We start from the raw sequence: 27,428 nt of genomic DNA on the forward strand, positions 1-27,428 counted from the left end.
CTCTTGGACTTCTAACCACTACAAGCAGGTCGACATCCCAGTGGCCCTGCTGACTGTTCTGTTGAATGGCCTGGGCTAAGCTGTCTTCAGACACATCAGAACACCCTAGCTACACCTCATTTAGAACTAAGCAAAGACGAGCTCTTCTTCCTAACCAGAATGTCTGAATCACAGACATGCTTCCTAGAGGACCATCAGAGCCTCTGTGATACGCCCTGCCTCTGTGCAGGCCCCCAGGCACACATCTGCCTATTCTCCCCTTTCATCTCTCTTTTTACCGTTTATATTGTCTCATAGAGGGGAGAAATTGTTTTTCTTTCTGCCCTCCTAGCTTCTTCCCAAGGGACCCTGTAGACTTAGACTGACAACAGATTAGCAAGGGAAAAGCAGCAAAGTTTATTAATGTGTCCAGTACACATCCTGTGGGAGAAACCACAATGAAGAGGAACTCAGTGGGGTGGCTAGAATGTGGGCTTAAATGGCATCTTAACAGAAGAACAATAAGTTTGTAGAGAAGTGACAAGACAAAGGAAAAGGGTTCTAAGCTTTCATGGGTGGCAGACTGTGGGGAAGTGAATGTGTGGGGTGGGAACTCCAGTGGAGAAAGGTTTGTTTGCACAGGTCCACTTTGGCAGTAGGACTTCCCCAAGAGAGAGGATTTTTGGCAGTCCTCATTTTTCACAAGTGTCTGCTTTTGTTCGGACAAGGGAAGCTTGGGGAAAGTTTCTTTATGCAGCTATTGATTCTCTTTGTCTCTACTCAAAGTATGCCTTATGCCCAAGTGGCGTATTTCTGGAGGGCATATTCTGATCCCCTATGTCTTTTATTTTACTTGATTTTCAATCAGATACTTAAATGGATTTACCTTGTGTGGGGCTTTATTCTAATCATCTTACAAATGTTAATTCTTTTAATCTTAACAACTCTATGAGACAGGGATGATTATCATTATCCCCATTTTTCAGTAGGGAAACTGAGACACAGAGAGGCTAAATAATTTGTTAGTAAGTGATAGAGCCAGGACTCAAATCCAAGCAGTCTGGCTCCAGATTCCATGTTCTGTTTTTAAATTGTTATTATTATTTATTATAGTGTATGTGTGATATGTGATACACATAAGGAACAATATTTGGTACAGAATAAATGCTCAATTAAGAAATGTTCACTGTTATCATTGTTATGAAATAGTCTCCAAAAGTATTCCTTTTACTGGTTGTATAATATTCCGTTGCATCATAATTTATTTTACTTTTCTCTTGTTAGGCTTTTTAAAAAACTTGAGGTACAATCGATATATAACATTATATTTGTTTCTGGTGTTCATTGTAATGATTTGGTGTTTGTATATATTGCAGAATGATCACCATAAGAAGGATAGTTAACATCCATCAGCACATAAAGTTCCACATTTTTTTTTTCTTGTGATGAGAATGTGTAAGATTTACTCTTTTAGCAGCCTTCAGTTATGTAAGACACTATTGTTAACTGTAGGCACTACGCTGTATATTACATCTCCAGCACTTATTTTTTTAAGAGGTGAAGTTTGCATCTTTTGACCTCCTTCAGCCGTCTTGCCACTTTCACCAGATCCTCTGTTCTTAATCACTTTGCTCGTCTGTTACACTGTAAATTAACAACGGGACTCCTAACCAGCATGTGGAAGCACCTTCCTGCCTAAGCTGAAGCCCAGCTCCAGTCTGAGATCGTAGGTTCCTTGTTTCACCAAATGCCTTGCAACATGGCACCCAGAGATGTCACCCACTTTCTCTTACTTCATTTCCTTATTTGTAGAATGAACATAATTGTAACTATTCTCAAAACAAGATAACATATGTGAAGTGCTTTGGTATAGTGTTTGGCACATGTACAATGTTAAATAAGACGGGAGCTATTATCATTAGTAAAAAATGATAATAATTATCCCCACTACTGCCGTTACAACTACTACTTTTCTTGAGATCCCTTGCCTTCTTTGACAGTGGCCTCCAGTATTTCACTCCAGCAGTTTATAAGCATAGTGAAATCTTTGACTCTTCATCTGCCAGAACTACTCTGAGACCTTAAATCAGGTAGGGCTGTTCGTTACAACTTCCCGGACTCCTTGCTTCAGCCCACGGTGTCCTGGTGTTCTGGTCTCCGGCTGAAGTCTCCTGTCTTAACCATGGTTCTCTCTTTTGCTCACTGTGCTCCAGTTACACTGCTTCATTTCAGTGGGAAAGGAATTGAGTAAATGCAAAACATAAAAAAACAGATGAGATGGTATTACTTAGGATTACAAAAGTATCTTTATTATTCATTTCATTGTTCTTTTATATAGCAAAGTCTCCTTGTGTTTAAAATACTCGTTAAAAACTTGTTCCTCTGACAATTTGCTTCTTTAGCTGAGGTGAATTATATTATTCAGGGAGCATTTTTAGCTGATTTTTGAAGGATATCTGATGTATTTGCTATGTGTTTTTCTATTTAGTGATTGAAGGAATGTCTGTGTTACTAGGAGGAATCGAACAATTTCTTAAAATATTCATAAACTTCTCTTCTGGAATATGAGTTAACATAAATTAAAAAGGACATGTGGTTTTCAACACTAGCAAAAGCTTTTCTGATCTCAAGAATAGTATTTCTGAAACTATTACCCAGTACTCTGGCTAAGCAATAATTATACTATTAGGAATATAAAATCAGTACTAAGAAGTATCAAAAATGCCAAATGAAGGTGGCATTTTTTCCCCCTTATTTCCATCCTTGTAGAGAATATACTGTTGAAAAAAACACATTAATAGAAATGAAATGTGCTTTGTGACAAGTATTATTTAAGCCAGTATTGTGAATAAATACCCATCAAGGTCCAGTGAATAATGAGAACTGTTGAGTCAAAATCTGATGTTACTGAACCCATTAATTTAGAAAATTTTGTTTCTTTAGAATCAATTGAACATAATGATATATGAATAAAATAATATGTAACAATGAATATAGAGAGTTAATGAACCATACAAATGCCTACTGTTTTGATTTCTGTTAACAAATCCCTGTATTTCTTGTATTTTTGCCTTGTAGCTCTTGTATTTTTTGATAATTCTTAGCATTAAGTCTTTCTCCTTATTGGGCTAAAATCTGTCCCCTGAGACTGTAAGGTCCATGAAAGCAGGGACATGCTTGCTGTCTTCAGGACATTATGTATCTGACAAATGTGGGAGCTGCTCAGTAACTAACTGAACAAATAAATTTTACCTTTTACACCTTCATGCCATTTCTGTTTTGAAGGCTAGTTTGAACATGTTGCTAATCTGCCATCTGAAGTTCTTCTATGTGGTAATTCTTCAAATACTTGAAGACATAGAAAATATGCCCTCATCTCTTTCGTCTCTTTAGTCAAATTTTGGGAGTTTATTAAGTTTGTCCATCATGGAATATATTAAACCCTAAGACATTGCCAATGTTTGACTATTTTTGAGCAATAAAAATGAGTTTTATAATATTCAGTTTAATGTTTTGATTTTAAGTATTTATTATTGTTTTATTAAAAATTTTTTTAGTTCTATTTAAAACAGTTGAGAATACGTCAGAAGAGAGAGGATCAAAGCTGTTATGTGATAGGGCAGTTGAGAAAAGATACACCTGTTTGTAATTTATATGACGGCTTCCCTGGTGGCTCAGTGGTAAAGAATCCGCCTGCAGTGCAGGAGAACTGGGTTCGATCCCTGGGTTGAGAAGATCCCCTGGAGGAGGAAATGGCAACCCCTCCAGTATTCTTGCCTGGAGAATCCCATGGAGAGAGGAACCTGGTAGGCTACAGTCTATGCGGTCGCAAAACTGTTGGACATAGTGACTAAACAACAAAAGCAATTTATAGGAACTAAAAGATGGTAAGTTAATTATAACAGTACAGGCACACTTCGTTTTATTGCTCTTCATTTTATTGTGTTTCACGTGCTCTGGCCTTGTTTTTGTTTGCTTTACAAATTGAAGGTCGGCGGTGACCCTGTATAGAGCAAGTCTGTCAGTGACACTTTTCCAGCGTTTGCTCACGTAGTGTCTGTATGTCACATTTTGATAATTCTCTCAATATTTCAAACTTTTCATTATTATATTTGTTACAGTAACCTGTGGTCAGCGACCTTCAGGGTGCGATGAACCACGCCCATGTAAGGCAGCCAGCTGAATAAATGTGTGTGTTCTAACTACTCACTGAATGGCCGTTTCCCCATCTCTCACTCACTCTTTGGGCCTCCCTGTTCCTCGAACAGAATAATATTGAAATTAAGCCAGTTAATAAGCCTACAGTGGCCTCTAAGTGTTCAAGTGAAAGGAAGAGTTAATCAATATGGCAGATTTCATTCTTATTTTAAGTAATTGTTATAGCCGCCCCAACCTTCAGCAGCCACCACCCTGATCATTCAACAGCTATCAACTTCATAGCAAGACCCTTCACCAGCAAAGAAATTACTACTCACTGAGGGCTCAGATGGTGGTTAGCCGTTTTTAGCAATGAAGTGAAATCGCTCAGTCGTGTCCGACTCTTTGTGACCCCATGGACAGTAGCCCGCACCAGGCTCCTCCGTCCATGGGATTTTCTAGGCAAGAGTACTGGAGTGGGTATCAGTTCAGTTCAGTCGCTCAGTCGTGTCCAACTCTTTTTGACCCCATGAATCAGCACGCCAGTCCTCCCTGTCCATCACCAACTCCTGGAGTTCACTCAAACTCATGTCCATTGAGTCGGTGATGCCATCCAGCCATCTCATCCTCTGTCGTCCCCTTCTCCTCCTGCCCCCAATCCCTCCGAGCATCAGGTATATGTCCCTTCAAATTTGTGTGACTCTATCATGATATTTGCTTTATTGTGGTGGTTTGGAACTGAACTGTCGGAATCTCCAAGGCACACCCGTGATTGTTATAAATACAGTCTTCTTTAAAACATGTGTATGCTGGACCTCTGTCTTTTATTTAGGCTGCCCAGCATCTAAACTCTTCCTGCACCATCATGTCACATACCTTCTTTCACAGGTTTTGCTTTGTTGGTTCTACATCATCTTGCTTTGGCCCTGACTTTGAGTCAGAAGCTAGCAACTTGAGCAAAAAAAAGTACTGTGCAGAATCCATTCTGGGGATAGGTGGAGTCGTCACTGTTGAAGACAGGTGGCAGGGTTATCGCTCTTCGTGTGTGTGTGTGTGTGTGTGTGTGTGCACGTGTGCATGCGGGCTTCAGTAATGCCAGCTTGGAGAGGTTGTGGTGTCTCTGGACTATAACAGGGGACATCTTGGCTTCCTGGCCTTCCAGCCTGGAACTTTAGTCCTCCCAGTGTTATTATATAAATTCCTTTCCCGCTTAACTCAGCCAAAACTGTTATCTGTTGGTTTCAGCTAAGAATTAATGTTTTCTTGATATTTTAATGGTCTATTGCTTAACCTTTTTTATTACTGTAGAAGAGATGGGAAAAATCATTTGGTGGCAGTGAGTCGCAGTGAAGGGTTTTTAGGACATGCCCCAAATTTACAAAGTGTGATCAAAACATCATATGTAGCACATACTAGCATTTGGTAGATATTAGACAAAATAACAAAGTAAGATTTTGAAAATGCAGTGAAATAGTATTTTGAACTGTTGAATTTTTATCTGTGTGTTTCTTCTTCCCTAGCTTTTATGCCTAACCTCCCTCTAAGCAGTGGCACTTAATGTGTTCACAAGAGAGAATACAGCAGAAACAACAGAGAAAGGACTTTGAGGTTTCAGCAACTAAGCGTAATGGTGTTTTTTCCTGCCCCAGTGCTAGGAAAGATGTTCTCGTTTGGATGAAGAAGAGAGTTAGAGGCCAAGCTAGAGTGTGAATTCTTGTCCCTCCATCATCCTATGAATGAAGCAACAAAGTCACACACGGCTGAGAGCAGGAGTGACCTGTGCTTTGTTTCTGAGACGTGTCCACAGACGCAGCAAAGCCAGAATTCCCTGTGCCCTCAGGGTGGAGGTGAAGCTAGGATGACGCTGTGTGATGGATGGCTGTACAGTATTCTTATCCATTCCGCCTTGGCCTCGGGGAATTCTGCTTTTTCTTTGTGTTCAAGAGTAGCGGAAGGGTGGAAAGGGCCCTCAGACAGCTCCATTGAGTTTATGAGTTTATGAGCAATAGAGTGAAATCTCGTGTACCCAAGAATAGTTACAGAAAATAACTATATATGGGGACAAGGAAGGCTCCAGCTTAAAAAACCAAGCCTGGGGACTTGCCTGGTTGTCCAGTGGTTAAGATGCCATGCTCTTAGTGCAGAAGGCCGGGGTTCCATCCCTGGTTAGGGAACTAGATCTCGCATGCCACAACCAAGAATTTGCATGCTGTGACCAAAGATTCCACGTGTTCCAGTGAAGACTGACTATCCCGCAGGCTGCAACTAAGACCTGGCACAGCTAATAAATAAAATATTAAAAAAAGAAACCCAAGCCTGGTACGTGTCCCCCTCCTCTAAACACTCTGACAACCCGTTTAGCTGTCTTCTCTTCAACTAATACAGCCCCAGGGAAAGAGAGGAGCACTTTGAGTCTCCCAAGCCTCAATTTCTCCTACCAGGAAGACATGTATTTTCCAGCTGAAATAAAGCTGAGTAAAGAAAGTCACTATCATATATAAATTTCCTTTGCTTAAAACACTCAAAATTTTCTACCATACTGAGAATACAATCTGAAGGTCTTATTTACCATGCTTCATAAGGCCCCTGACCGCTTCTCTAAACCCGTTTCTTACTTCTTCCCCAAGCCTCCCACCCTGCTCCAGTTACCTACCCTTTTTACTGCTCTTTAACCTACTCACCACTCTGAAAGTTGTTCCTTCTGCTGTGAGCTCCTTCGTCCCAGAAACACATGATTCTCTTCTCCAAGTGGCTTCTTGAATGTCTCACCTTCAGAACAGCATTTCTAGACCACCTTGTCTGAAACAGCAACCCCTTTTCTTCCACATCACTTTGTATACCTCTACCGCTTTATTTTTCTTTGTATCACTTATTGATTCCTGATGCTGCGTGTTTGTTTGTGGTGCTTTCTCTCTGCTCCATGAGGGTAGAGGGTTTATTTTACCCATTGTATTCCCAGCACCCAGAACAGTACCTGGTGTATCTTTTATTTTTAAGGACACCTTTCCTTGAATCATTAGGTCATCTTTCATTAAGTTCATGATTTTAACTGTTAGAAAAATTAGGACATATTTAACATTGATAAGATTTAGCTGAACTGAAAAAGGACTATTTCTCACTGAATATTTAGATTGAATGTGGTCTTTGTTGAGATTCAAAGATATATTCTGCGTCCTATGTTTTACCAGTTTCTATTAAAAAAATTACTTTTGGCTGTGCTGGGTCTTCCTTGGTGTGTGCGGGCTTTCTCTAGTTGTGGTGAGTGGGAGCGACCCTAGTTGCGGTGGACAGGCTTCTCATTGTGATGGCCTCTTGTTGCAAAGCACAGGCTCTAGGCATGCGAGCTCAGAAATTGTGGTGCACAGGCTTAGTTGCTTAGTTGCTCCTTGGCATGTGGGATTTTCCCAGACCAGTGATCGAACCCATATCCCCTGCATTGGCAGGCAGATTCTTAACCACTGGGCCAGCAGGGAAGTCCTATGTTTCCTTTTTTTTAAATGGACATTATTGGTGGGATTATTTCTACTGAAGGGACCCTGTGCAGGTTTTTTGATCATTGATTTTCAAACTTTTTTTTTTTTTTTTTTTGGTATATGTTGGAATTCTTTAAAAAAAAAAAAAGAAATGGTACTTGGGAGCTCAACGTATAGAAGAAGGGAACTTCTCTGACTGAAACCGATGTGCATGGGTATGGTGGGAGATGGCAGAATCCTCTGCCTTCCTCTTCCCCTTGAAGTTGTAGAGGCAGCTTCTGTGCCCTTCCCTGTGCCCTCGGTTCAAGCCGAGGTTTCAGCCAGCTTGAAGCATGACCAGGGTAGAAGTTAGGGCACCTGGATTTCACTTCCTTCTCTACTGCTCACAAGGAGTGGGACCTTGAGCATCAGGTTCTTATGTTTCAGTTTTCTTATCTTTAAAATTGACTTATGCATTAGCCTTGATTTTAAGATAAAAAGACCAAATGAGAAGTTGTTTACTGAAGGTCTTTGAAAGGGATGGATTTTTCACATGTCGGGCAAAGTAATCTCCCCTCTCACCTGTGCACTCGACCATGATGCTTGTGCACGTGTAGCAATCTTATATTGCTCATGTATTGTCAGTTTGTTACCATGCTTATTTTTAAACTTTTTATTCAAAAGTAATGCATGCTCATTATAATCATTCATACAGTTAAAAAGGTATAAAGAAAACATTACTCTTCTCTCCTACCTCTATTCAATCTCAACTTCCATCCTAAAGTATTCTATACTATTCTGTGCTAATAAAAATATAAATATATAGAATTGATTTTCTTTGTCTTCTTAAATATTTTATTTAAAAATTGTTTTATTGAGGGATAGTTGATTTACAGTGTTGTATTAATTTCTGCTATATAGCAAAGTGATTGTTATGCACATATATTCTTTTCCATTGTGGTTTATCACAGGATATTGAATATAGTTCCCTGTGCTATACAGTAGATCCTTGTTGTTTCTTCATCTGTCTTTTAAATCATGGAATCATGTTTCAGATCTAGTAAACATGCAATTTGCCTTTTTTTTTTTTGCCTAATAGGTGCCACAGATGTCTTTTCAGGTTAATATATGTAACTTGAATTCATTCTTTTGATTATAGCAGTTTTTAGTATGCATGCATGCATGCTTAGTCACTCAGTTGTGTCTGACTCTTTGTGATCCATGGGACTGTAGCCCACTTAGGCTCCTCTGTCCATGGGATTCTCCAGGCAAGAATACTGGAGTGTGGGTTATCATGGCCTCCTCCAGGGGATCTTCCCGACCCAGGGATCAAACTGGCATCTCCTGCGTCTCCTGCATCGGCAGGGAATTCTTTACCACTGAACCACCTGGGAGACCCAATAGCGACCATTTCTTTATTGTTGAAGGTTGTTTTCAGCGTGTGATAATTCAAGCAATGTTAAATATCTTTTATATAAAATCGTACGTATTGGTACTTTTGCTTATTTTTGTGTGTTTTCCTAATATTGGAATTGCTGTCAAAATGCTTGTGCAGCTTAAATTTTAGTAGTTACTGCCTAGATTATCTTTCTTTGTGGTTGTGGTAGCTCTCACTCTCCAACAGCCATTAGTTCTTCAAGTAACTTCCCTACTTCTCTCACCTTTTTTTCAGGGAACTCCATTTACACACGTATTAGGCAACCTAAGTTGCCTCACGTCTCACTGGTGAACTATTCTTTTGTTGTTGTTGTTGTTATTATTTCTTTTTTTTCCTCTGTTTTATTTTGGGTGGTTTTTATTGTTATGTCTCCCAAGTTCACTGTTTTTTTTGTTGTTGTTGTTGTTGTTCTGTAGTGTCTCATCTATTTTTCTCAGACCTTGCATTTTTTAATCTCTAAAAGTTTAATGTGGTTTTTTTTGATCACTAGCACGTTTCAACTTTTTTTTTCTTTTTTTTTTTTAATTTTATTTTATTTTTAAACTTTACATAATTGTATTAGTTTTGCCAAACATCAAAATGAATCCGCCACAGGTATACACGTGTTCCCCATCCTGAACCTTCCTCCCTCCTCCCTCTCCACACCATCCCCCTGGGCCGTCCCAGTGCTCCAGCCCCAAGCATCCAGCATCGTGCATCTATCCTGGACTGGCATCTTGTTTCATACATGATATTCCACATGTTTCAACGCCACTCTCCCAAATCCTCCCACCCTCTCCCTCTCCCACAGAGTCCATAAGACTGTTCTATACATCAGTGTCTCTTTTGCTGTCTCGTACGCAGGGTTATTGTTACCATCTTTCTAAATTCCATATATATGCGTTAGTATACTGTATAACTTTTTAAACATAAAGAATACAATTAGAATAACTGCTTTGAAGCCCTTACCTGCTCATTCTGACATCTATGTTAGTTCTAAGTGGCTTTTGATTAATTGATTTATTTCTTCTTTGTGGGTCATATTTTCCTGTTTGTTACATGCCTGTTGTCCGATATCAGGCACTTGTCGGGTGCTGGATGGTTTTGTCTTTCTATAATTATACTTGGGCTCTGTGCTGGGGAACAACTAAATTACTTTGATACAGGTTTTTCCTCTTGGGTTTTGCTTCTAATATTTGTTAGGAGGGACTAGAATAGTACCAGGCCAGAGCTCATTTTCAGAGAAGGTGATGACATCCCACTCCAGTACTCTTGCCTGGAAAATCCCATGGACAGCATAGCCTGGTGGGCTGCAGTCCATGGGGTCACGAAGAGTTGGACATGACTGAGCGACTTCACTGTCACTTTTCACTTTCATGCATTGGAGAAGGAAATGGCAACCCACTCCAGTGTTCTTGCCTGGAGAATCCCAGGGACGGGGGAGCCTGGTGGGCTGCCGTCTATGGGGTTGCACAGAGTCAGACATGACTGAAGTGACTTAGCAGTAGAGCTCATTTTTCGTTTCCACTGAGGCAAAATCCTTATTCTTCCCAGTGTCCCATGCATCTTGAGGCTTTCCAGTCTGGCTGATGGGAACAGATACAATTCCTGACCTTGGGTGAGAGCTGGGAGTGTTCTCTCTAATCCTTTCAAATGTGTTTTTCAGCTTCAGGTAGTTTGCTCAGGGACCCATGCTGGTCACTTCTCCGCTGAATCCACTTGGGGGAGCCCTTGCAGATCTCTGGAGTTTTTTCTCTGCAGCCCTCATTTCTCTGGCACTCTGTCCCATGAGCTCCAGATGCGTTGGTCTTTCTATTCTTGGCTTTTTTTTTTCTGAACCTAGTGTGATGACTGGGCTCCATCTGGGTTTATCTTCCTTGAATAGGGGCCTTGACACCCAGGGATGTAAGCTGGTTAATCAAAGGGCTCACCTTGTTTTTTTCTCATCTCTAAGGGATCACTCATCTTCACTGCCAGGTGTACAGCATTTTACAAACCGTTGTTTTGTATATTTTGTCCTTGTTTTTCCCGGTCATTTCAGATGGGAGGGTAAATCAGATTCCTGTTATTCTATGTTGGTTGGAAGCAGAAGTTTTGGATATGAGGAGTTACAGATAAACTAGTTCATTATATATATATGGGTGTCACTGGGATATTGCATGAAATCAGCATCATAAAGTCAGTTATTTTATTTATTAAATATTTCCTTTTCCAATTGTTGCTTTTGTGTGCTTACCCAAAGTTTTTTTTTTTTTTGAATTCTATTTTTAAATCTTTAGTTGGAGGGTAATTGCTTTACAAAGTTGTGTTGATTTCTGCCGTATGCCAAACTTTGACATTATTGCAGATATAACCGTCATAATGTATTTGGCATCATACACGTTGTAGTTTTTCCTCTCTTAAAAATAATATCTCAAGCCAGTATATTACCTTCGTTGTAGAATAATTTATTTTTTGAGTTGCCATTTTTATAATTAAAGACAGCCACAGTAGCATTTTTTGTTTACATTTTAATTTTATTGGAGTATAGTTGATTTACATTGTTGTAAATCAGTTAGTTTCAGGTGTACAGCAGAGTGATTCAGTTCAGTTCAGTTCAGTCACTCAGTCGTGTCCGATTCTTTGCGACCCCATGAATCACAGCACACCAGGCCTCCCTGTCCATCACAAACTCCCGGATTCATTCAGACTCATGTCCATCGAGTCAGTGATGCCATCCAGCCATTTCATCCTCTGTCATCCCCTTCTCCGCCTGCCCCCAATCCCTCCCAGCATTAGAGTCTTTTCCATTGAGTCAGCTCTTCTCATGAGGTGGCCAAAGTACTGGAGTTTCAGCTTCAGCATCATTCCCTCCAAGGAAATCCCAGGGCTGATCTCCTTCAGAATGGACTGGTTGGATCTCCTTGCAGTCCAAGGGACTCTCAAGAGTCTTCTCCAACACCACAGTTCAAAAGCATCAATTCTTTGGCGCTCAGCTTTCTTCACAGTCAAACTCTCACATCCATATATGACCACAGGAAAAACCATAGCCTTGACTAGATGGACCTTTGTTGGCAAAGTAATGTCTTTGCTTTTGAATATGCTATCTAGGTTGGTCATAACTTTCCTTCCAAGGAGTAAGCGTCTTTTAATTTCATGGCTGCAGTCACCATCTGCAGTGATTTTGGAGCCCCAAAAAATAAAGTCTGACACCGTTTCCACTGTTTCCCCATCTATTTCCCATGAAGTGATGGGACCAGATGCCATGATCTTCGTTTTCTGAATGTTGAGCTTTAAACCAACTTTTTAACTCTCTACTTTCACTTTCATCAAGAGGCTTTTTAGTTCCTCTTCACTTTCTGCCATAAGGGTGGTGTCATCTGCATATCTGAGGTTGTTGATATTTCTCCCAGCAATCTTGATTCCAGCTTGTGTTTCTTCCAGTCCAGCGTTTCTCATGATGTACTCTGCATAGAAGTTAAATAAGCAAGGTGACAATATACAACCTTGACGTACTCCTTTTCCTATTTGGAACCAGTCTGTTGTTCAATGTCCAGTTCTAACTGTTGCTTCCTGACCTGCATACAGATTTCTCAAGAGGCTGATTCAGTTATACATGTATTTATTCCTTTTTAGATTCTTTTCTCATATAAGGTATCATATAGTAGCATTTTAAAGCTTCTTTTTATTTTCTTCAGATGCTGCAAAAAGGACGTTTCAAGAAAAAGGTATCTTGGCAGGAGAAAGCAGAACTTTTAAGCCTCATTTGACCTTCATGAAATTGTCCAGGTTACCATGGCTCCGGAAGAAGGTGAGTGGACATTTTATTATCAGCCTTGTTTCACCACCCACAGCATGAGTGACATGTGTAGTGTTTTTCGACATCCCTGCCACTATTGCTCCTGGGATTCCAGTTGGATTTGGTTCCAATTCCCAAGGATGCTGAGTTGGCTCATGAGGCTCCATGGAGGCCATTACTGCTGTCTCCTCCTTTGCCTCTGTGGCTGTTAGCTGCACACTGACCATTACTTACTGCTGCTTCATCTGTTGCTACATCTTGCTTCATCCCTGGAAAAGCCTTGGGGGGTGGAGCCAGAGTTGGGTTTTGCTGCGTTATTGTCTTCTGATTGTTTGCAGCCTGCTGCCTTCAAAGCTTCCTCCACTGGCTTGCATACACTGGTGCTGCTCCCTGTAGCTGGGTTCTTCAAGGTGGGACATGCTCTGCTCCCCTCCCCACTTTTATGTAACTCTTTCGAAGTTTCTACAAAGCCACTGCTCTTTTCAGCAGTTGTTTCCACTGAGGGCGTGGAGCAGGTGTTGCAGGGACTGGGCAAGAGGGTAACAGAAGGGCCGCCCTCCCTAGCTCAGTATTTGAAAGTACTTGTCCCTGGGAATGGTCAGCAGTGACACAAGCCAGGGGACATGTCTTTTGACTTCCCCTATCTCAGGGCGACTTGCTGCCTTCCTAAGCCATTGCCTTCTTCTTCAGAGGCTGGAGGCACTTTGAATTTTTGTCTGGAGTCACAAGCAATTCTCCTAGAATCCTAAGGGCACCCTTCCTTGTTTCTCCCATTTCAGCCTAGGGAGGTTGTCATGCGAATTAAAGCATCTGCTGAGCTGCTCTGATGTACCAGAGTTTTGGAGATGGGCGTGCAGATTAGTATTCGCTCCTGCTCTCCATAACCCTTTGCTGCAGTTCAGACTTGATTTGCAGCTCTATAAATGAAGGTCATGTTTATTAGTAAGTAGATCTTTTTTCTAAATTCGACAATTTGTATTTAACGTCTGGGCTCAGAAAGTCTTTTTGGTCCTGTAAAACATGTGTTTGGGTGGTTGGCCATCCTGTGCTTATGAGTTTACTACAAACTTTTGTAAAAATCACCTTATCCCCCAGTATCTTGCATGTTTTTTTTCTCTATGCTCAAATTAAATAATAACTGTATTAGATACCATTCCAGAATATTTAGGTAGAAATAATTTGTGTATATCATAGATTTTGGAATTAGGAATGATGAAAACTGACAAAACTTGTAGACTGACAGTTGACTCTTTTACTCATTATCTTTCTTATCTTGCTTTCACGTGGATTGTCCTCTTCCCAGTGGTTTCAAACTTAATCCCAGAATGACAAATCAGTGGTGAAGGTAATGCCCACATTTCAAAATGTTTCTGTCTTTATTAACTTTGAAATGAGAGCACCCAAGGATGTTTATCAAAGGGATGCTTAAATTAACTCTAGAATTTATATTTCAACATTTCAGACTGCATGCATTTTAAGTGATTTCTTGACAGATGATTTCACGGAGTCTGCTCCTTTTACTCTATAGAAAGGGGATCTGAGACTCAGAGGTTAAGTGGCTGAAATGAGATCACACTGTTCTCAGTTGCAGAGCCCCATCCAGAATCTATTTTCTTCTCTAATTCTCTTCTGGGTTTTCATTCTGGGTCCACTCATTTACAAGGGTGAGACCATTGATAAAGTCAATAATGGAATGTATTACCAACATTCAGTTTACTTAAGGTTGATAATGAAATAAAAGGGTAGAGGGATATTGAATAATTTTTTTTTCACTCATATTAAGAAGTTTGTGTCATTTCAAGTACTTATATTTTAAAAGTTATTTTAATTATAAAAGTGTTAGATGAATATATGCTTACTGAAAAAAATCTATCTACATACAGACCTACAGAGTGAAAGATAAATTTTTTTCCCTCATCACCAATCTCTCTCCCTTCCTCCCAATATCATTTCTCTTTTAGGTACCATTACTAGTATATCCTTCTGGCCTTTTCTTATTCCCTGCAAACAAAACTCTCCTTCAAATAAAAAACTCTCCTTCAAATTTCCTGATATGGAACTTCCTCTGCTCCAGTATGGTATTCTGGTTCTCAAACTAGAGAATTAAGTTTTCTAATTGAGATTCTGGGAAACATGGTTTTTTTTTTTTTTTTTTTTTTTTTGACAATTATATGTTTTTCTAACACCAGGAGGCATTTACATATATATGTTAGTTGTCCATATTCTTAGTTTCATGAAATTCTAGTGGAATATATCTCATAAGGGAGTAGTAAAAGTAGTATGCTTTTTTTTTTTGACTGGGCTGTGCAGCTTGCGGGATCTTAGTTCCCTGACCAGGGATTGAACCCATACCCTCAGCAGTGAAAGAATGGAGTCTTATGCACTGGACTGCCAGGGAATTCCCTTGAAAGTAGTTTTGTATATCTTCAAGCTATTTTGATTATCACTATGTTTTCAAAGGGCTTCCCTGGTGGCTCAGAGGTTAAAGCGTCTGCCTGCAATGCAGGAGACCGGGGTTCGATCCCTGGTTCGGGAACATCCCCTGGAGAAGGAAGTGGTAACCCACTCCAGTATTCTTGCCTGGAGAATCCCATGGAGGGAGGAGCCTTGTAGGCTACAGTTCACGGGGTCTCAAACAGTAGTTTTTTAAATCAAATGAATGAAGCCTCAGAAAAGCTTCTTTAAATTATTTTGTCTCTGAATAGCTAAAATTCAACTTGTTTGTATCATTTCTTCAGAGTATGTTTGTTTCTCATGGTTAGACTCTATTTGTTTTGGTCAGTGCTTTTTATAGTGCTTTATTTTGGGTTTATTTTTCACACTGAGTGACCTTGTGTTGGTATTTCTGTGATTTGACATTGTAGAAACTGGTTTGTTAGAAGTGTGTGCTAACACTTGGTGGCAGAAGAAGACCAGTTTCAAATCAAATATGCATCTTAAGGCAGATCCAGATTCTTTGAGCAATAAATGCACTCTTTTCATGAATAGAACAGTTGTGTTTAATCATAAATTATTTTTTGGACTTCTTGGATATTTTTCCTGCGTTATAACTCTTTCAAATTACTAATATAGCACTTAAACTATCAAAGCTATAGGTTATTAATTGGCCCTTTCTTATAGCAGTGTTTCACAAAGTCAGACAATGAGAGAACTTTAGAATGAAAGAAATGATCTTCTTTGAAATTGTTTGCTCCCTTTTTCACTTGGACTGGTTTGCTTTGAGTGCAGAGTTTGATATGCACATAGCTAAGGACAGAAGGGTAGTTATTGGACCCTACGATGATGAGGTTGGGGAAAGCAGGGAAGATCCCCTGGAGAAGGGCATGGCAACCCACTCCAGTATTCTTGCCTGGGAAATCCCATGGACAGAGGAACCTGGTGGACTACAATCCATCAGGTCACAAAAGTTGCACATGACTCTGAAGGTATGCAACAAAAGAGGGCCTGCCAGGTTGCACTGCCTCTGTCTTCTTTTCTGAAAGAAGGCACTTTAGGTCCCCTTGGTAAGAGCAGACTTTTATTATTCCAGACAAAAACTGATCTTAGAAATATCCTTGGTATAAGTTAAAGCAAGTCTGATTCACAAGATGGCAGAGTAGAAGGACGTGAGCTCATCTTTTCCTGTGAGAACTCCAATATTGCAACTAACTGCTGAACATTCATCAACAGGAGAATGACTGATCACTTGGATCACAGCCTTGTCTAACTCAATAAAACTATGAGCCATGCCATGTAGAGCCACCCAAGATGGACAGCTCATGGTGGGAGGTACTGACAAAATGTGGTCCACTGGAGAAGGGAATGGCAAACCACTTTAGTATTCTTGCCTTGAGAACCCTGTGAACAGTATGAAAAGGCAAAAAAAATATGACATTGAAAGATGAACTCCCCAAGTCAGTATGGCCAATATGCTACTGGAGAAGAGTGGAGAAATAGTTCCATAAAGAATGAAGAGGCTGAGGCAAAGCAAAAATAGCACTCAGTTTTGGATGTGACTGGTAATACGGAAATAAAGTGCAATACTGTAAAGAACAATATTGCATAGGAACCTGGAATGTTAGGTCCTTGAATCAAGGTAAATTGGAATTGGTCGAACAGGAGATGGCAAGAGTGAACATTGACATTTTAGGAATCAGTGAACTAAAATGGACTGGAATCGGTGAATTTAATTCAGATGACCATTATATCTACTACTGTGGGCAAGACTCTTCAAAGAAATGGAGTAGCCTTTATAGCCAACAAAATGCAGTACTTGGGTGCAATCTCAAAAATGACAGAATGGTCTCTGTTTGTTTCCAAGGCAAACCATTCAATATCACAAAAATCCAAGGCTATGTGCCAACCACTAATATTGAAGAAGCTGAAGTTGAATGGTTCTGTGACAACCTACAAGGTCTTCTAGAACTAACACCAAAAAAAGTTGTCCTTTTCATCATAGGGGACTGAAATGCAAAAGTAGGAAGTCAAGAGATGATACCTGGAGTAACAGCCAAGTTTGGCTTTGGAGTACAAAATGAAGCAGGGCAAAAGCTAACAGAGTTTTGCCAAGAGAACACACTGGTCATAGTAAACACCCTCTTCCAAAAACACAAGAGATAACTCTACACATAGACATCACCAAATGGTCAATAGCGAAATCAGATTGATTATATTCTTTGAAGCCAAAGATGGAGAAGCTCTATACAGTCAGCAAACAAGACCAGGAGCTGACTGTGGCTCAGATCATGAACTCCGTATTGCCAAATTCAGACTGAAATTGAAGAAAGTGGGGAAAACCATTAGACCATTCAGGTATGACTTAAATCAAATCCCTTAGGATTATACAGTGGAAGTGACAAATAGATTGAAGGGATTAGATCTGATACATAGAGTGCCTGAAGAACTATGGATAGAAATTCGTAGCATTGTACAGGAGGTGGTGATCAAAACCATCCCCAAAAAGAAGAAATGCAAAAAGGCAAAGTGGTTGTCTGAGGAGGCCTTGCAAATAGCTGAAAAAAGAATAGAAGTAAAAGGCAAAGGAGAAAAGGAAAGATATATTCATCTGAATGTAGAGTTCCAAAGAATAGCAAGGAGAAATAAGAAAGCCTTCCTCAGTGATCAATGCAAAGAAATAGAAGAAACGAATAAAATGGGAAAGACTAGAGATCTCTTCAAGAAAGTAAGAGATACCAAGGGATTATTTCTTGCAAAGATGGGCACAATAAAGGACAGAAATGGTATGGACCTAACAGAAGCAGAAGATATTAAGAAGAGGTGGCAAGAATACACAGAAGAACTGTAAAAAAAAGATCTTCATGACTCAGATAACCACGATGGTGTGATCACTCACCTACAGCCAGACATCCTGGAATGTGAACTCAAGTGGGCCTTAGGAAGCATTACTATGAACAAAGCTATTGGAGACAATGGAATTCCAGCTGAGCTCTTTGAAGTCCTAAAAGATGATGCTGTGAAAATGCTGCATTCAATATGCCAGCAAATTTGGAAAACTCAGCAGTGGCCACAGGACTGGAAAAGGTCAGTTTTCATTCCAATCCCAAAGAAGGGCAATGCCAAAGAATGCTCAAACTACTGTACAGTTGTACTTATTTCACACGCTAGCATGTGTACTTATTTCACACATGCTCAAAATTCTCCAAGTCAGGCTTCAACAGTATGTGAATCGTGAACTTTCAGAAGTTCAAGGTGGATTTAGAAAAGGCAGAGGAACTAGAGGTCAAATTGACAACATCTGTTGGATCATAGAAAAAGCAAGAGAGTTCCAGAAAACATCTACTTGTACTTTATTGACTATGTTAAAACCTTTGACTGTGTGGATCACAGCAAACTGTGAAATTTCTTAAGGAGATGGGAATACCAGACCACCTGACCTGCCTTCTGAGTAATCTGTATGTGGGTCAAGAAGCAACAGTTAGAACTGGACATGGAACAACAGACTGGTTCCAAATTGGGAAAGGAGTATGCCAAGGCTGTATATTTTCACCTTGCTTATTTAACTTATATGCAGAGTACATGATGTGAAATGCTGGACTGGATGAAGTACAAGCTGGAATTAAGATTTCCAGGAGAAATATCAATAACCTCAGATATGTAGATGACACCACCCTTATGGCAGAAAGTGAAGAGGAACTGAAGAGCCTCTTGATGAAAGTGAAAGAGGAGAGTGAAAAAGCTGGCTTAAAACTCAACATTCATAAAAGGAAGATCATGGCATCTGGTCCCATCCCTTCATGGCAAATAGATGGGGAAACAGTGGAAATAGTGAGAGACTTTATTTTCTTGGGCTCCAGAATCACTGCAGATGGTGACTGCAACTATGAAATTAAAAGACCCTTGCTCCTTGGAAGAAAAGCTATGACCAACTTAGCATATTCAAAAGCAGAGACATTACTTTGCCAACAAAGGTCCATCTATTCTAAACTATGGTTTTTCTAGTAGTCCTGTATGCCTGTGAGAGTTGGATCATAAAGAAAGCTGAGCGCTGAAGAAATGATGCTTTTGAACTATGGTGTTGGAGAAGACTCTTGAGAGTCCCTTGGACTGCAAGGAGATCCAACCAGTCCATCCTAAAGGAAGTCAGTCCTGAATATTCATTAGAAGGATTGATACTGAAGTTGAAGCTCTGATACTTTGATTACCTGATGTGAAGTACTGACTCATTAGAAAAGACCCTGATGTGAGAAAGATTGAAGGCAGGAGGAGAAGGGGATGACAGAGGATGAGATGGTTGGATTGCATCACTGACTCGATGGTGACTCAAAAGCTTACTTTTGAGTAAGCTCTGGGAGTGGATGATGGACAGGAGAGCCTGGTTTGCTGCAGTCCTTGGGGCTGCAAAGAGTTGGACGTGACTGAGCAACTGAACTGACGTTAAAGCAGATTGTTTCAGTAACCTATTCCTGGATCTCCCAATGCCTAACAACTTAAAAATTTTAGTTGTTTTTGAGTCTCTTTTCATATTATCAAGTGCACTTAGTTCTGAAGCTATAATATGGAATTCTCTTTGGATTTTTCTTAGTTAAAAATCAATAAGTGAAAACACAATACAGTATCTCTTTTTGCTTTAATTTTTTTAAAGCTAAAAAAGTGGTGCAATCTACTGTGAGATGGAATTGTAATTTCTTCTGAGAGTCTAGGTGCCATTAGTCAACTGTGTCATCTATTGTGTGTCAGAGCACTATATATAGCAACTGACTTCAGTTTTGTTTCTGAGGCATTTTTCAGCTTCATGCTGTTCTGTTGTCTGTTTCTGTGTTTTGAGATAAACCTAAGTATGCCTTTTAATTGTTTAAAAATTGGAAATGCTGTCTTCAAAAGTAGACTCACTAAATGTTCATTTGTAACCTTTCAGTAATTTATACATCTTTGAACATTGAAATATATAGGAAATAATAAGCAGAAAGCAATATTATTTTTAAGGAAGAATTCTGGAATTTGATTCATGTCAAAATACCAAAATGGCTTCCTGATTGACCTTTATTCTGTTAAGAGATTTTGAAAAATTTGAAAACTCTAGAAGAAATGACCCAGTCAACCTAATATTATTAAGTCTGTGCAGAGTGGAATGGAGATTTGAAATAAGTGTTTTCATTGACATTTCCTGAAAGTTTTATCTCAGGACATCTCTCAGGATTTTATGTGAGGTAAGGATTCTGTGATCAAGTGCATGTTAGCAGTGATGGGTTAAAGTTAATCTGAGTCTTTATTTCAGGATTTCTTAGGATCTCCAAAACGTGAATGTTTACTGTGAACCTTAAGAGCTTCTAACAACAAAAGTTTAATTTTTTGCCGCTGGGTCATCTGTGGTTCTGTTGCACGTTGTCTTTATTCAAGACCTTGGTTTAGCAGCTTACATCTAGGACTTCACTGGCCTTTGACTGAAGGAAGAGAGAGATGGTGATAAACAGCTGAACGTTTCTGCTAAGAAGTGACGCACGTCATTCCTCGTCATGTCTTATTGGCCAAAGAAGGTCACATGGTCCTTTCCGGGTTCAACAGAGCAGGATATAAAACCCACTTGCAGCAAAGGACACCACAAGAAGGGCAGTGGATATTTTGAACATTATACATCCTACCTGAGCATCATTTCCTAAATGTACTTGATAAGCGTGGCCTTTTTTTCATCTCCTATGTTTTAGCACATCATTTAGGCAACGCTGGTCTTGATCATTCAGGCTTAAATGATACCTTTTCTTCAAACATACAGATTCACTGGCCAGTTTACTTACTGTCGAGCATTTGTATCCCAAGGCAAGATTCTGATTTAAATGCCATTAAAAAAAACAGAGTTTTAGAGCTAGGATTAAAAGATGCAATAATGAAGTATTTGAGGTAATTAGAGTTGCATGAGTTAGCCTTCAGTTCAGTCCAGTTACTCAGTCCCCGTGTCCTCTTTGTGATCCCATGAACCGCAGCACATCCAGCCTCCCTGTCCCTCACTTGAGTTCACCTAAACCTATGTCCATTGAGTCGGTGATGCCATCCAGCCATCTAACCCTCTGTCGTCCCCTTCTCCTCCTGCCCTCAATATTTCCCAGCATCAAGGTCTTTTCAAATGAGTCATGCAGATGTATAACTAGTTTTGGAGAAGGCAATGACACCCCACTCCAGTGTTCTTGCCTGGAAAATCCCATGGACAGAGGAACCTGGTGGGCTGCCATCTCTGGGGTCACACAGAGTCGGACATGACTGAAGCGACTTAGCAGCAGCAGCAGCAAACTAGTTTACACTGGAATTTTATTTCCAATCCTAAATATCAAAGGATTTACTTTGACCATTTATTAGAACCATATTCTGCCAAGGAAAGGTACCTCAAAAACAGAATAATACTAAATTACTCAATTCTTCCAACTGATAAGCCCTATAAATTAAAGATGAATAATATTGCTCTTTTCTCTTTGCAAGGGCAAAAATTCACATTATCTGTAGTTAAAGACTTAAGACATCTAGCTCGTATCACCTATAGCAACATTTTATATGTTATTTATTTTATTTTTGGTTGCGCTCGGCCTTCCTTTCCTGGGCTTTCTCTAGGTGCGGAAAGCAGGGCTACTGTTCAGTTGGAGTGTGCAGGCTTCTCATTGCAGTGGCTTCTCTTTTCGCAGAACACGGGCTCTTAGTTTATGGGCTTCAGTAGCTGCAGCACGTAGTCTCAGTAGTTTTTGTGCAAAGGCTTAGTTGCTCTGTGGCCTGTGGAATCTTCCTGGACCAGGGATCGAAACCATGGCCCCTGTATTGGCAGGCAGATTTCCATCCACGGTACCACCAGGGAAGTCCAACGTTTTTAATTGTTAGTAAACTCTATGACATCATTTTGGAGACCCATCTTTAAGGCCTTATAAGTACATCGTGTCTTTACATTGACCTCAAGCTGATGGCCAGTGTGTGAAGGTACTTTTCTTCCTTCCTTGGCTACAGCCTTCTCTACAGCTGAATTTGATTCTGATTTGTTACATAACTTTATTTAGAGCAGAACATTTCATTCAGAGTGGTTTCACTTTTGTCTCCAGCATAGCTGTGAGATCTTAATCAGCCATTACCTGGGAGAATGTTCTGTGACTTTCTCTAGTGGTCCTGGACCTTTAGCAGCATCCCTCCTCCCCCACCTTCACACTCCATCCTGTTTTCATGACTTGGTCCCTTTGGATTCCATCTTGCTCCTCGTCCTCCCTGACCTATCCTGATAATCAAGAGAATCATAAACAGGACCTTGTGCTCTTGATTTCCAGTGCAGATATGGGGGCAGTAGTCTCCTGGTAATTAGCTGAGTGGATACGAAAATCATGTGAAACATATTTCCCAACAGATTGTAACTTTCTATCAGGTATATCCCTACAGGCATGTGCTTAAATTGTACACAATGGGGATGAGGTCTACATGCAGGTAATGGTGTCAGGTTTGGCTGGTCTAGGTTTCCTGGGTGATGAACATACTGGGTAGAGCAGAAAAGCAAGCGGAATATGCCAGTGTTTATGATCTTTGGCAAACTATCATCCTAACTATCAGCAAACTATCAGCCAGGCTGCCCTGTCCATCACCAACTCCCAGAGCTTACTCAAACTCATGTCCATAGAGTCAGTGAAGCCATCCAACCATCTCATCCTCTGTCGTCCCTTTTACCTCCTGTCTTCAATCTTTCCCAGCATCAGGGTCTTTTCCAGTGAGTCAGTTCTTCCCATCGGGTGGCCAAAGTATTGGAGTTTCAGCTTCAGCATCAGTCCTTCCAATGAATATTCAGGACTGATTTCCTTTAGGAGGGACTGGTTGAATCTCCTTATAGTCCAAGGGACTCTCAAGAGCCTTCTCCAACACCACAGTTCAAAAGCATCAATTCTTTGACGCTCAGTTTTCTTTATAGTCCAATTCTCACATCCGTACTTAACTACTAGAAAAACCATAGCTTTGGCTAGATGGACCTTTGTTGGAAAACTAATGTCTCTGCTTTTTAATATGCTGTCTGGGTTTGTCGTAGCTTTTCTTCCAAGGAGCAAGCATCTTTTAATTTCATGGCTGCAGTCACCATCTGCAATGATTTTGGAGCCCCCAAAAATAAAGTCTCTCACTGTTTCCATTGTTTCCCCATCTATTTGCCATGAAGGGATGGGACCAGATGCCATGACCTTAGTTTTCTGAATGTTGACTTGTAAGCCAAGTGATGTTTATCAGTTCAGTTCATTTCAGTTCAGTCACTCACTCGTGTCCGACTCTTTGTGACCCCATGGACTGCAGCATGCCAGGCCTCCCTGTCCATCACCAATTTGCAGAGTTTACCAAAACTCATGTCCATTGAGTCTGTGTTGCCATCCAAACATCTCACCCTCTGTTGTCCCCTTCACCTCCTGCCTTCAATCTTACTGAGCATCAATGATGTCTATGGATGCATATAAAAGATTTTGCCAGTGTATATATAATCCCTGCTACATTGTCTAAGTTTTCAGTTCTCATTTAGGTTGGATCTGAAGCTATAGTTTGGTCTAAAATTCTGTCTGTGGATAATCCAATCAATTTATATGAATGATTCCATACTTCTGATCTCTAGGCTATAAAAGCAGAACACATTCAACCACAATATATGTATGTTGCAGTATATAGGCCAGTGTTACAGGACAAGTTAAAATTATTCATTAGGATTTTTCATGAACTTATTTCTGAATGAGCTTTTGCAGAACAGCTTCACTGTCATTTTTCGTCGTTAACATCCTGAGAATTTCTTGCACCAGTGACTTGCTGATATTTACTTACTTAATGTTGAGAGAACTGTTGATTAAATGGAAAGCTATTGCAATGAAGAATGAAAACATCTTAAATAGAGTTATAAGTTTATAGTTCGTATTTGGGAAGAAATTTGGTGACTGGGTATTTTATGTTTTATCTTTAGTTTATAGAAATAAATGGTTACATTGGTAAATTCAGGAGAACATGTTATTATTTGCTCCAAAGAGCAAAATATTAGGAAAACAGATGTGATTAGGAGGAGTAGGATATAACTTGTTTACACTTGAGTAACCCTAGGCTGCACTGAGCCAAGAACACAGCTGGACTTTGATCAAGGGGAGTTGAGGTTCCAGCTGAGATTGGGCTGTCTAGGGAGCATTCCTAGATGCCTTAGTTATGAGTCTCTGCTTCATTGAAATGAAAAAATTCAGTTCAGTCACTCTGTCCTGTCTGACTCTTTGCAACCCCATGGACTGCAGCATGCCAGGCTTCCCTGTCCAACACCAACTCCCGGAGCTTACTCAAACTCATGTCCATAGAGTCAGTGAAGCCATCCAACCATCTCATCCTCTGTTGTCCCCTTCTCCTCCTGCTTTCAGTCTTTCCCAGCATCACGGTCTTTTCCAGTGAGTCAGTTCTTCCCATCAGGTAGCTAAAGTATTGGAATTTCAGCTTCAGCATCAGTCCTTCCAATGAATATTCAGGACTGATTTCCTTTAGGATGAACTGATTGGATCTCCTTGCTGTCCACGGGACTCTCAAGAGTCTTCTCCAACACCATAGTTCAAAAGCATCAATTCTTTGGCGCTCAGCTTCCTTTATAGTGCAACTCTCACATTCATACATGACTACTGGAAAAACCATAGCTTTGACTAGATGGACCTTTGTTGGCAAAGTAGTGTCTCTGCTTTTCAATATGCTATGTAGACTGGTCATGGCTTTTCTTCCAAGGAGCAAGAATCTTTTAATTTCATGGCTGCAGTCACCATCTGCATTGATTTTGGAGCCCCCGCAAAATAAAGTCTGTCACTGTTTTCATGGTTTCCCCATCTATTTGCCATGTAGTGATGGGGCCAGATGCCATGATATTAGGTTTCTGAATGTTGAGGTTTAAGCCAGCTTTTTCACTCTCCTCTTTAACTTTCATCAAGAAGCTCTTCAGTTCTTCGCTTTCTGCCATAAGAATGGTATCATCTGCATATCTGAGGTTATTGATGTTTCTTTCTCCTGGCAATCTTGACTCCAGCTTGTGCTTCATCTAGCCCAGCATGTCTCATGATGTACTCTGCATGTAAGTTAAATAAGCAGGGTGACAGTATACAGCCTTGACGTACTCCTTTCCCTATATGGAACCAGTCTGTTGTTCCATGTCCAGTTCTAACTGTTGCTTCTTGACCTGCATACAGATTTCTCAGGAGGGAGGTAAGGTGGTCTGGTATTCCCATCTCTTGAAGAATTTTCCACAGTTTGTTGTGATCCACACAGTCAAAGACTTTGACATAGTCAATAAAGCAGAAGTAAATGTTTTTCTGGAACGCCCGTGTGTTTTTGATGATCCAACGTATGTTGGCAATTTGATCTCTGCTTCCTCTGCCTTTTCTAAATCTAGCTTGAACATCTGGAAGTTCACGATTCATGTAGTGTTGAAGCCTGGCTTGGAGAATTTTGAGCAGTACTTTGCTAGCGTGTGAGATGAGTGCAATTGTGTAGTAGTTTGAACATTCTTTGGCATTGGAATGAAAACTGACCTTTTCCAGTCTTGTGGCCACTGCTGAGTTTTCCATATGAGAAATGAGAAAAGCCACATGCAAATATCAGAAACAGTTATATGGCCAAACAGCATATGTTTTCTTATGCTCTACTTGAGAAATCTTGAGGAGGAATTGAGGTTTGCTAAGTAGACAAAGAATGAGCCTAGATGGGAGCAGTCTGCGTTGTAAATAAAGGTATTGTAACCTCCCTGTGCTTTTGCATTGTCTGTGACTTTGAGAACTTCCCTGAGTGCCCTCAACATGTTCTTTTCCGGTTAACATGACATTCATAGTCAGTGTAAATGGGCTGACTGCAACCAAATTCGTGTTTCTGCCTCTGATCTTTTTGATTCCAGCAACTCATAAAAACAATACCACGAAGCAATGCCGCATATTCTCTTGGTGCTTTTTGTGAAGTGGCTAGTTTTACTGGGAGTTGTCTATCACCTCTTCTCTGACAGCTTTCCTTGCCACTTGATACCCCCAAGGATCATCCATCTCTTCTCAGTGTTAGGACAGCGAGAAGTAGGTGTCAACAACAGATTCAAAACATAGCTGTAGTGGCTTTGTTTCTACTTACTACTTGCTGAAAGGTGCAGTATTGTAAATGTTAGATATAATGCTGGGGTAAAGAGTTTCTACTTTTTCTTTCTCTAAAGCCTCAAGATTAAACAAAGCAGTAGTGCTAAACGCAAGTATATAAATAGAGGGATTAAGGGGATGACCTCTCTGAAAAGCCTCATGGTGAGATGCATAGATGCTCTAGCATTAAGTAAGTTAAAAAGAAGAACTGAGAAATACTGGATGCTGAAACAAACAGCTGGTTTAAAAAATGCAGATAATCTCTGCCTGTGTTTTAGTTGATTATTTGCATGTTAGCAGTAGAGGAATTCTTCTTACAGTCTGGATACTTCGGATAATTTTTACCGTGTGTAAGTAACATTACAAACTCTTTGCCATCTCCCTTTATAAAATTCATTTACTATGGATGTATAATTATCACTTTATTTATTAATACTAATGCAGCATATTAAATGTAGGTGTTTTAGATGCTACAAATTCTCAAAGCAATTTTCACATTGGTTTTAGCAATGATAGTATATATGATTATATCTTAAGAATGATTAGTATTCTTAGAATTTTAATCTTTTAAATAGTGAAAGAGCTTGAATATTGTCATTCTGTTCTTTTTCAATTTATTTGTGTTCTCCACTTACCCTGAATCTGAGTCCAAGCCCTCCCTCTTACTAGCTGTGTGTCCGTCAGTAAGTGACCTGATTTCTCTGTGAATCAATTTCCTTATCGGGGGATAATAATGGTACTAATCTCAGAGGGTTATTGCAGTTATTAACTGAGCTAATAAGTTCTTAGAGTAGTGCCTGTACATAGTAAATACTATGGAAGTATTTTCTAGTATTGTGAAACTGATGGTAGAAAGCATCATTTTTTTTTTTTTTCAGATTGGTACAGATCAATGAGCAAAGTAGAACTGTTTTTTGTATTTCCCATCACTCGTTAACTTTTTCATCTCTGAAGTTACTGACAGGCCTGAGGCAGGGTGTTAGGGCTCCAGCCAGGGAGGAAATAGGCATTGCTAGACAGAGGGTCCAGGCACAGCCCAGGCTGACAGGCAGGCTGAGAGCAGCAGGAGGAGGAGATGGGAAAGCTGCAAGGCAGTTCTCAGCCAGGGATGCTAG

General features: G+C 40.1%; 1 protein-coding gene across 5 annotated transcripts in view; it reads left to right on the forward strand.

The window, feature by feature from the left end:
• The window catches only part of AKAP7 (A-kinase anchoring protein 7), a 124,138-nt gene that overhangs the window by 35,353 nt on the left and 61,357 nt on the right, over nt 1–27,428 (forward strand). For all 5 annotated transcript variants that reach the window (XR_011568474.1, XR_011568476.1, XM_070796164.1 and 2 more), the window contains exon 6: nt 12,663–12,775. Coding sequence is in view for 3 of the 5 variants with exons in the window: in XM_070796164.1 (XP_070652265.1) it covers nt 12,663–12,775 (113 nt within the window). In the remaining 2 variants the exon portion in view is untranslated. The remainder of the gene's footprint in view (nt 1–12,662; nt 12,776–27,428) is intronic.

Source organism: Bos indicus, chromosome 9 (genome assembly GCF_029378745.1).
Source record: "Bos indicus isolate NIAB-ARS_2022 breed Sahiwal x Tharparkar chromosome 9, NIAB-ARS_B.indTharparkar_mat_pri_1.0, whole genome shotgun sequence".
In the NCBI taxonomy this organism is placed as follows: Eukaryota; Metazoa; Chordata; class Mammalia; order Artiodactyla; family Bovidae; genus Bos; species Bos indicus.